Source organism: Arctopsyche grandis, chromosome 1 (genome assembly GCF_051622035.1).
Source record: "Arctopsyche grandis isolate Sample6627 chromosome 1, ASM5162203v2, whole genome shotgun sequence".
NCBI lineage: Eukaryota > Metazoa > Arthropoda > Insecta > Trichoptera > Hydropsychidae > Arctopsyche > Arctopsyche grandis.
In genome coordinates, this window is record NC_135355.1 from 9,641,233 (window position 1) to 9,653,680 (window position 12,448).

Consider the following 12,448-nt stretch of genomic DNA (forward strand, 5'->3'; position numbering starts at 1 on the left):
ATTATATGAAGATATGCATTATCAAAACTTATTGTGATAAATGAATATTAAAAAAAAATGCGAAACTCATGAAAATAAGTGGAAATTGTGTAAATATTGAGTAAGCATGCAGGAATTCTATACATATGTACATATTTTAAATAAGTATACCTCGGATTATGAACAGGACAATATACAATATTTTTGGGGCACGACAAGTTGCCACATTACAAAAATTAAATACATATTATCTAAAAGCTTAACGGAAATATAACAAACTGCGTTCTCTTCTTCTACTGTCAACCTAAACATGTCCTTGGAACATACAATATTTATTAATTTTCAATAGTCAAACGGAGAATTTTAGTACTCGTGGTTCATAGAAAATATTCAACGCTATATAGCGGTGCATTCCTTTCTACCAACTTGCAATATCTCGAAACTCATTTCCTCAACTTTTCGTCTCCTTAACCCTTTGAATGGGCCTGAAAAACACCGAAAGGCGTTGTATGTACAAAATAAACAAGAATACTACCCGCTAAGCCTTTCCAGGTAGCATTGAAAAAAAATGCATTGAACATGGGTCGTTTAATCCGAGTCATTCATTTGTCAACGTTTATAAAGACTCGTTTATACCGGAATTTCTGAATTTATAACCATATCAGAATTTCCCGATGGAAATCCCTAACTGCTGAGTAGTTTAGATTGTGGCTTGGTATTACATTTTAACAACAATGAAGAACATGGAACTGGTTTGAAAAAATAGATTCATTAATAGACTTCGTAATATTCTTAATAGACCTTTACAAAACTCGAAATTCTAGGCGGTAGTTATCTAGTGTTTATTTGTATCAGCTACAATTTTTATACCTGCTTTCTATTGGATTTCTAAATAAATCTAGTTGGAAATGTTGGCGAAATATCCAACGTGGCGGGCTTTCAACAGAAAAGACGTCAGCACTCAAAGCGTTTAACAGAAGTTTGTATATTGTATAAAAAAATGTTTTTTGTATACGTGTATGTAACATCTATGATATACGAGACATATTGTGAAAATTCATAGATTTTTAAGCTATTAATACACCTTTAAAATATTTAAGACGTTTAAAAGTCAATTCTTGCTATATTTTTTTAATAGCTAAAATGTTTATCTGGTAAAATAAGTATTGCACTATGTAAAACATTTTCGTATATGTTTTTTGTATATACATATACAGTGCCCGAAAGAATTAAGTGGACACTTTATATGTGTACACAAGAACGCGGTTTTCTCAAAAAGTATTTAACATAGAGCATTATAGTTTTCAAAAATTAAAAGGGTGTTATTTTATGATCCTAATTTAGACATTTCGTTTTTTTCGCTTTATAGCTGTTTCGTTGACATTGCCGCATTCGTCACAATTCAAAAATTGGGTCGAGCGTTCTTGCGGGACGAATGCGTTTGGGACCCTGTATTTCAGTTATTACTGATACGATTTCTTCAATTTTTTTGTGAATTATCATTCTATCTTTTGAATTGGTAGGAGACAGTTGTTTCGTTAATATTGTTCCCGTCTAGTGTTGTAAAAATAAAATGTCGAAAAAAATCTGAAATTCATGTTTAAGTTCGAAAATTTGTGGTAGAAGATGATAAAATTGGTGTGAGTTTTTGTGATATCGCGAGTAAATATTGTATTTCAAAGTGCTGCCGAAAATATAATAAATTCAAAAACCATGACACTGTTGAGGATTTACCGGGAAGAGGAAGAAAAAAATGAACAAATCGACGGGGTGATCGTTTGATTTTTCAGAAAGTAAAGCAAGAACCGACGGAAACTTGTCGGGGAAATTAAATAAAACCTGTTGTTGAATATCTTGGAGAAGACAGTGTAGCGTAGATTAAAAGAAGCTGGCTTAAAAAAATGTAGAATGCGGCGCAAACCTTTAACCAGCAAGGTGAACCGAGCGAAGAGATTAAAATTCGCCAAAAACTATATTGCAATGCCTTTATCGTTTTGGTAACGAATTGTGTGGAGTGACGAACGTAAATTTGAGCTGTTCGGCACAAAAAGTAAAAGAAAAGTATGGAAAAAATTCAGTGAAGCTCTCAAAAACAAGTGTGTTGAGAAAACGGTGAAATATGGTGGTAGCTCAATTATGATATGGGGCTGTTTTTCCTGGAAGGGCGTCGGAGTCCAGCCAAAATAGAAGGAATAATGGACTCCGATATATACATCGATATAATCAAAGACAATTTAGAAGAATCAGTCGAAAAAAATGGGTCTGGAGAGTACTTTCATCTTTCAACAGGACAACGACCTAAAATACAAATCGAAGAAAACAATGAAAATACAATGAAAACAATGAAGATACAATTTAATTAATTGAGTGGCCTCCCCAATCACCAGATATTAATCCCATAGAAAATTAGTGGTATATAATGGACCAAAAAATTTTAAAAAACGGTCACAACGATAAAAGTATGTTTTTTGATGAATTGTCCACTATTTGAAAAAAATTAGTTGAAAGCACACCCAATAGACTGCAGGCTGTAATTAATTCCAAAGGATATCATACAAGTTTTAAAAAAAATATATATCTCAATTTCTCTCTGTCTTTACTGCTCATTTTTCCGTAGTTTGCTCATTTTTTTTTTTAATAAACGGCATTGTTTTTTCAAAATATTTTTGTATAATTTTTTAAACCTAAGTATCATGAAGTTTTTTTTTTGAAGTGTCCACTTAATTCTGTGGGGCACTGTATGTACATACAAACGTTGGGAAAATGAGTCTATAGATATTGAATCTTTACTGAGTTTGACCCAATAAATTCGAATATGACAATGGTTTTCTTGTTTTTTTTTTTGGGAGATACAAGCGTTTAAAAAAAACGCGCAACTTTTACAGATTTTAGGCTTTTGCAGTCTTTACCTCAAAATCTAGTATGTGCCAAAAGTGAGTACTATTGTAATCAATTCAGATGCTTTTACTATTGATTGTGATTTTTTATTGCTTTAAAATACTTATAACTAATTATATAGCGAATTTTAAAAGTCAAAAATATATATTATTTACCTTTATTTAAAAAATGCACTAATATTTACATGAGTACTTTCATTTTTTTTTTAATTTGTAAGTAATCTGACTATTTCGATCAATCAAAAATATGTTCCATTTCTCTTTAATTTTGGAAAAAAATATGTTTGAGTTATTTCATTTATTAAAATGAGATAATTTAAATGTTAAAAAAAAAAGATGCATACTTACACAAAAAAGGTTCCGCATAAATCAATTAAAAATATTGCCATCGAGTTTTAACACAAATATGTGTGTACATATATATGTATGTACAATACATACATACATAGTTAAAAGGGGAAACATAGATAAAGTAAAAAGTATGTATGAATTACATATATGCTCGCTAATGTTGAAATAGGCGAGAATTAAGGAAATTTAATCTACATACATATAATAAACCGAAAATTATTAACATACTATTAGTGATTGGTCTTTAAAACCACGGAAAATGGGCCTTTAAATATAGTGCAAAATACACAACCACACGAATGTCAAAATTTACCATTACGAACGTCAAATTTTTCTGCTAAAGTACTGTAAAAATGGTTCAGCAGTTACTTCTTCCCACACACTGACATTATAAGACCTTGAAATTTAACTAGATTACTTCCATGTAGTTAAATTTCAGGAATGTGTAAACAATGTGAAAATATGACGATATCCTATGCCATGTGCAGATTAGATAGCACAAAATGAGCGTATTCAAACGAATACGCTCATTACGTACACAGTTGTACATATGTATGTACAATGTACTAAGCCAGCGGTTCCCAACCTTCTTTTGACTCGAGTACTGCGTGGTAGTACATTACGCTAAATTGTACCACCATATAAAAATATTTCATGAAAATTGTTATTGCAAGTGCAATTAGTATATAGTATTTGCATGATAAGGAATGTGAAGATGAGTGTAGACGCAATGAATTCGTTTCGTTAAGAAATTTTGTGGAAAAAATTTATTTGCGGAGTCACAATAAATTATAATATACTCAAAGTTTAATATATTTATCTACTATTTCGTCATACTTCTATTACCGATAAATGGTTTTAATAAAAACACAAAATTACAAAGTACATATAATATATTTATTTTATTAATTAAATCTCCTTAAAAAATAAATTTAATGATATTCTAGTGTTTATAGGAACATAGTTTTTTAAAATTCCGTTCAAATTATGCGAGATATACTCTTAAGTCTGGAGCTGCATTCAATAGTCTTTTATAAAAATATATGAATAGAAAGCTCTCTCAACCAGTTCAGTGGTAGTAAACGGCAACAGAAATTTAAGCGCTTTATCAGCAAGCTGTTCATATTCTTCACTAATATCTAGCCAAAAATGAATGAGCGTTTTTAATTCAGCTTTTAAAATGCTATTACTTGAAAGTTCAATCAAGTTCTCCTTTTCCTTGATTGATTTTCATTATCAAAAAGGTTTAAAATCCAATTATATGCTTCTTCAGGTTTGGGGAAGTACTGCCTAAAAGACATTTTCGGCCCTATTAAAATGTTCAATCATTTTTTCATATATTCCGAAACAATTGAATCTTGTTTTCAGATAAGAAATTATGTAAGGTTTCAAATACTTCAGGTTGATCATTTTCAATACAAAGCTTCCAAAAATCTAAATTTCTAATCATAATTTCAATGTTATCCGCAACATTAAGGATCGCATATCTGCACGTCCCTTTCAGGTAGAGGTTGTGATCGAGAAATCTCGTCTCGAGATTTCTCGAGAAATTTTGATTCTCGTTTCTCGAGAATATTTTATTATGAAAATTCGAGATTCTCGTATCTCGAGAAATCGTTTATTAGAATCTCGAAAATATCGAGAATATTCTTAATTTATCTACATGTTTTTGTTCAATAAACTGACTGATTTGTATACTTGTTAACTCGTAAATAATTTTGTGAAGTATTGTAATATGTATAGATGGTCAGTATTTTTATTATTTGTCCGGTAAGTTATTATTCGGTCATCATATAAGTACATATACACATGTTACAACGAAATCACACTTAGATATTAATCAATTTATAGTCAGTATTTTAATATGCATAGATGGTCAATATTTTTGCAAAGCCGGGTAGTAACACTGGGAATTTTATAAAATTATTTTTTACATATTGTTATTTTTTCTATTTTAAATTACTTTTGTATATTTTTATTTTCTTTTCATGCCTTCTTTTAAAATATTTTTTTTATATAATTTTATTTTTTTTTCTATTCAATGTTCTATTGCATCTCTCTTTATCTTTCTTTCGTCATGTCTTTAATAAAGTTGTAAGCCCCTGATATAATACACATATGTAGTGTTTGTGTCCTTTTGATTTTTGTATGTTGTCAAGTTTATATCAATTCTCGAGAATCTCGAGAAACAAAAAAAGAAAATCTCGAATTCTCGAGATTCAAATATTTCGAGAAAATAAGATTCTCAAATCTCGAGATTCAAATATTCCGAGAAAAGGAGATTCTCGAATCTCGAGAATCAAAAAAAGTCGAGAAATCACAACCTCTACTTTCAGGTAGGCGGGCTAAGTTTAACGCAAGATGAAATTAACCATTCGTACTGTTAAGATTCTCATCATTTATGGCAGTGTTTTTAGCAAAAGAAGGTTTGTTTGAAATTTGGAAAGCAACAAAAACAATTGCACGGCTTTGTTACACATTTATTAGGAAATAGACCTAGATCCTGAACAGATCTTGAATCGATTCGCATCGTAAAACAAAATTAGAATATAGTTTGTAATTTACAACAAAAAAATGTTAAATGTGTTTTTAATTCTATCGACAAAATGATAGTCAATTCATACTTATATTCTCTTTTTGTAAAACTTTTCATTTCAGTTAATTCTTCTCCGAGTATTCACTCTATTCTAATCATTTTTACGTAATTATAATATAAAGTGTATATAAATCTATCTAATATACAAGAAATAACTGATATAGGTAAAAAATAGTATATTTTATGTAATTAAATTGAAATAAAATCGAGACAAGATTCTTCTAATTTATTAATATAATACTTTTTACACTAGAATAGTTTTTTCTTTAAAAAATACACAAGTATATAAGTTTGTATCATGTTTACTATTATTTATTATTGTCATAACAATGTTAATTTAAAATCACATATTTTTTCATTTATTATGTTCAATTAGGCCAGAGCATCTTAACCTGTGTACCGCGGCAATATTTGTTCCCCGAACAACACTTCGGTCTAATGCGTGCGAGTGAGATCGCGTGTGAGGGAGAAAACCGATGTTAGTTAGCGTTTTGTCCCTATGCATATACGGAATAACTAGCGACGGCCAATATGTCTGTACGTAGTAGTAAACAATGTGTGCCGTAAACAATGTGTGTCGCGAATATCCAGAGGTGACGATGCTCTGAATTAGGCCATTATCAATTCCAATATGGCCCCCTCCTTGACCATTTTCTGGATGAAACGATAACGGTATCGTTTGCCGGATTTTCGATCATCGACTGTATTTTATACATATACTGTATTATATACATACATATTGACATCGACTATGATTAATTAAGATAATGTTTATTAATTACTACTTTTTTTTACCCGACTTTTTATCGCGTACCACCTAGTGGTACGTGTACTACGGGTTGGGAACCGCTGTACTAAGCAATAAATATTCAACTACTTAATGGGCGACTTGTTGCAATTACTTCTTTAAAGTTTACCACTCCTGTTGCGTAACTTCAGTTGACCTTAATTCGGAAATATATATATATATATATATATATATATATATATATATATATATATATATATATATATATATATATATATATATATACACCGGCAGTCACATAAAACGGAACGCTTGTGAATTTTACGACTTCGAGGCCATTAAAGGATTATCCCTTTATGTGTAGGGTTTTTAACGACCAAATATTCTAAATGTGATTGTTTTCTAAGATTTGAGTTCAGTTTAGTGTGGGTTTTTGAGGAGAAAGCATCAATTTCGAATTTTAACACGTCAACATGAAAAAACGAGCTCAGTTATCATTGCAGGAGAGTGTAAAAATCGCGACATTGGCGAGTTCAGGATTTTCCTTTCGGTCAATTTCCAAGAAAATGGGATGTTCTATATCGACTGTTTCGAGATTACTGGAAAAAAAAAGAGAATCTGGAAGTTTTGATCGTAAGAAGGGGACCGGACTGAAAAGATGCACATCGGAGAGGCAAGACCGTGTAATAACCAGATTATCTTTACAGCAGCGATTCAAAACTGCTGTAGAATTAAGAACAGATGTATCTTCACAATTTTCCATGGAAATCAGCGACTCAACAGTAAGAAGGCGACTCAGAGAAGCTGGACTGTACGGTCGGAAAGCTGCAAAAAACCCATAACTAACCAAGAGAATGAAAAACAATCGATTGGAATGGGCGAAAGCACATGAAAATTGGAGTCCATCAGATTGGCAACGAGTGATACTTTCCGACGAATCAAAGTTTAACCTCTATAGTCCTGATGGTTTTCCGTATGTCCGAAGGAAAGTTGGCGAAAGGTATAATGAAAATTGTACCCTTAAAACTGTTAAGGATCTTCCAAGTCAAATGGTCTGGGGATGCTTTTCGTACCATAACATTGGACAATTGGAGTTTCTACAAGGTGCCATCGATGGAAAAAAATATAAAAAAATTTTAGAAGAAAGCTTTGTCCCATCGATGGAAAACCACCTTTCATATTCCGATGATATAATTTTTCAAGATGACTCTGCCCCTTGTCATCGAGCTAAATTGGTGAGTATTCATTTTATTTGATAGCATTGAATATAAATTATAAAATTTCAATCAAAAAACTGAATTTTTTTTTTTACTTTTTTTTAATTTCGAGACTATTTACAAGAAATGGGTGTAAAGACACTACCATGACCTGGCAATAGTCCCGATTTAAATCCAATCGAAAATTTGTGGATGTGTATCGAGTACAGGATAAGGAAGAACAATGTTTCTACTCTTAAATCGTTGAAAGAAATAATAGAAAAGATATGGTACGAAGACCTCCCAATCGAAAATTTAAAAACTTTAGTAGATTCTATGCCAAACCGAATAAAAGAAGTTATAAAATCGAAAGGAGCCGCTACAAAATATTAATTTCTTTTTTATAAGTTGTAAATAATAATATGGGACTGTAATAAAATTAAAAATGTATATGTATAGTGCTATTTTCATTTCAAATTTCATTTAACCGTGAAGTCAACGCACGGTCGTAAAATCTGCCCTCCATTAAATTTCTCCCCAACTCATCTTTATCACCTTTTATTTTCACGTTTGGTGTTACACGAATGCACTATGATACAACCTATCATTTAAATGACTTTCGGTTTTGGTTTTATATAAGATTACCGAAATTTCACGCAAAAACATGTTTCGCTTAAGCGTTCCGTTTTATGTGACTGCTGCTGTATATATATATATATATTTATATATATATATATATATATATATATATATATATATATATATATATATATATATATATATATATATAAATATATATATATATATATATATATATATATATATATATATATATATATATATATATATACATATATATATATATATATATATATATATATATATATATATATATATATATATATATATATATATATATATTTTTTTTTATATATATATTTGTATATCAGTGGCGTGCAGTCTAATTCTCCCTGTTTTCATCGCACAGCCTTACATACGTGTGTGCGAGCAGGACACAAGAGGATGCGGTATGACGTCACAGCATCCTCTTGTATCCTACTCGCGCAAATGGAAATAAAACTGTGCGATAGAAATAGAGAAATTTACACCGCACGCCACTGATGAATATGTACATATATGTATGTATATATATATATATATATATATATATATATATATATATACATACATACATACATACATACATACATATATACATATATATATATATATATATATATATATATATATATATATATATGCACGTAGGCAACTACAAATAAAACCATTAATCAATTCATACAGCAATCGCAAAATACAACGAAACTAAGAAATAACAACAACTCGGTATTGTTTAATTACGCAAAATATGACAGCTGCCAATAATAATGGGGCGTGTCACGTGGCCACGTAAACGGCATAGCATCGAAAACGATCGAACAGCGCTGCAGACGAAAGTAACCCTTATGCATACGAGTCGTAAAGTCGAGAATGGCGCACACGCGATATAGCGAATTTTCACGGATCACACTTTCGTAGCAAAACACACTCACACACACAAACATCCGTTATCTGCTCTCATATCGATTGATTTGTTAGCACACATGCATACACAAAAACACACGTATACACGTGCACAATTTACGAAACATCAAAAACTGAAATAAATAAATACATGAAATTTTCAATGAGAGTACAGTTTTTTAATTGGAATTTTTAAAACGACCGGAAATGACAATCAATTTATATTTTCTAATCAATCAAAACAATTCGTCAGCTGTTAAATCATTCGTCGAAATCACATTATCGCTTTAATTATCTCTCGAGTACTGGGCTTCGCCCAGCCCACACTTAAATTTTTAATCGTTGATGATGTCGCAAAAACCCACGAAATAAACAAAACACACATTTTTAAAATAAAAGATTCAATTGTTTTTTTTTATACAATAATAAGATGTATGTATATATGTAAGTACATGGCTGCAATTTGGTATGCTCGGATCATGCGATAAGTTGTCACGGTTGACAGTTCGTGGTAAAATATCATATACATACATATATACAGAGGCAATACGAAATGTGTACAATTGAATTGGTAGTATTTTGTAGGTTAACGAACAGATGATAGCGAGGGCGGGGCGGGGAGGGCGAGAGGCTGAGGCGCGGGGGCGGCGATCGATAACCCCACTGGCGAGTAGCGAGATTGTCATGTGCGAGCGCGGGGCAGGGGCGGGGCGGGGCGGGGGGGGCGCAGGCTCGACGGCTCTGCCCCCTTACCCCTGTACACTTGGGGCGGGGGCCTCAATGTTTACTATTCACCTGGCGAGCGGTCCCGATAGCCTGGCTCTGGCGGCCAAAATCCTCTCGGCCAGAGGCAAGTTGCCGGCGCGGGCCGCCTCGAGCAGGTCGTGCTCCTTGCCCATGTCTGCGGGGGCGCTCCGAGGGCGAGGGGCGGGGGCGGGGGCGGGGGCGGGGGCGGGGGAGAGCTGCGTGTCGCGCAGTGGCGGTGGCGCCTTTCGGATGTGCGGCCCCGGGCCTGTCAACGGGCCCACAACCACCAGCCATCACACGCACTGCAGCCAACCCATCCTTTCCCAGCGCCCAGCTGCCACACTGACATTACGCGTTGCCAACTTCCACCGCTACTGGGCACCCTTGAATATCCCTTTCATATGCATTTTCCTTCTTTATTTCATACAAATATATCAATTTCACATCTTATTTTTTACATAAAAAATAATACGGCTGAAATTTTTGAAAGATGCACTGCAAAACGACAATTTTAAAATGGAAACTAATCAATTATCAGATACGTCCATAGAAGTAGAATACATAGAATGGTCATTGTTAACAAAAGTATCGTCTAAAAGCGAGCCATCGAAGAGAGAGACGGAAAGTCAGAAGAGAGACAAGTGAGAGAGAAACGAAGTTTAGCAAACAATGAACAAACTCTGCCGCGCAGAGTTTTTGTAGCAACATTTTTGGAGGCTGAGAGCGATTCTATGCATTCTACTTCTATGGATACGTCCCTTAAACTCCAATTAATCACCACGCGTTTTTAGACACCGATTCAATTATTTTATGTTTATGTCAACCCTTGACGCTACCTCGAATATATAACAAACTAAGGAAAAATATTGAATTTTTTCAATTTCATTAGTATCACAAGATATTTTTAGATGTCACTGTGAAGAAACCAAAATGAATTTCGAATCATAGTCTTAAACACGAAAGAGCGCGCACTGGTGCGCGCTTGGCGATTAAGTGGTTAAAAGCAGCATATTTGGAAGGGTGGCAATCAAAGAAGGAAAAAATATCACAAATTATTTTAATTGTTAATTGAAATGTCTGTATTCCATCTATATTTACCGCCAATCTTTATACCGAGTTGATACAATACAAGTAACCTAGACCGAGAAGCTATCCTACATACTCAAGTTGAATGTCAGCTTCCAAAAACAGTCACATCCGAGCTACTCGGTCTAGATTACTCGTATCGTGTCAACCCGGTATTAACTGATCTGAAGTGAGTGGATTCTAGTTACTTTTATTTAAACACACAATATAATATGAAACCTTTAAATATATATTACAACCATAAACATTTTTTATCTTGACATATTTTTAGAAATGGCGGCATTTTGAATTTTGCCTAAGGGTGGCATATAGTCTAGGGACGTCAATGGCCGTACACGAACAATACATTTAGTATCCAATTCGTTGTTTTTAGCAGTTTTTGCAGTTTCTTTTTGTTTCAGATACACCACTGGACTAAGATTTGTTTTGATGTTGAAATATGACAATCAAGTGGGGAGGAGGAGTAATACTTATGATAATTTCTTACAATGCTTTAAGCTAACATTTAAGAGTGATTTAAAAATTTACTTACGGTGTCAATTTATTTCACATAAAAATCGTGAATACGGAATATCTGGCACTCGAGTTTTCGTTAGTACAATATTTCGCATGCGTAGCTTTCGATTGATGTAATTTTTGGGTGCCAGATGTTCCGTGATCGAGATTTTAGTGACTTGCGCGAGATTGCTTTTTGCGGAATAATCACCAAACCAATTTTCTTAGTGCGACGGCTTCGTCTCATTTGATTCCTCTCATTATTTTCCACTATGGCAACACCTTCAATATGTTGAACTGTCAGTGCCTGGATAACACAGCTCTTCATCTAATTTTAGAACTCCAACATTTTTAAAAGTTTCAGACTTGATTATTATAAACATTCCTTATTGTCTTTTTTTCTGACATGTAAATTCTAACCTCAAAGGTTTTGTTAATGTTTTTTTTTTAATGATTAAATTCAATAGACTTCCAATGAATTATTCTTTATTCACTCTACTGTTATGTATTATTATATTCATTTAGAAGTGTGAATAGTATATACTATATTATATTATATATTTAGTAGTCTGGAAATAATACAAAATATTTCCGATCTGCCGTAATTGACATTTCTTTGTTTTTCAGATTTTAAGAAGACGAATTCAATTTACAATAATTCCTCTCAAAATTAGTAAAATCACAAGTTTTTCTACTATACGGAAATTTTTGGTATTTAATTTTTTTAATAACATTAAATATGTGGATTGTACAATATGCCATTCAAATTTTCGTTGAAAGATGTTTATCTAAAATTCTCTTTAAGTGTTCAATATAGGATATTACTTAT

At 32.6% G+C, this 12,448-nt stretch overlaps 1 protein-coding gene across 2 annotated transcripts in view; it reads right to left on the reverse strand.

The window, feature by feature from the left end:
* Positions 1-10,411, reverse strand: part of LOC143915142 (ankyrin repeat and sterile alpha motif domain-containing protein 1B-like) — a 79,489-nt gene extending 69,078 nt beyond the window's left edge. Inside the window, exon 1 of one of the 2 annotated variants that reach the window (XM_077436769.1) lies at positions 10,087-10,382. In XM_077436769.1, coding sequence (XP_077292895.1) covers positions 10,087-10,190 — 104 coding nt within the window. In that variant the 5' untranslated portion in view covers positions 10,191-10,382. Of the gene's footprint in view, positions 1-10,086 lie in introns of both variants that reach the window. The other variant, XM_077436015.1, reaches the window with a different exon arrangement.
* Between the last annotated feature and the right edge of the window lie 2,037 nt (positions 10,412-12,448).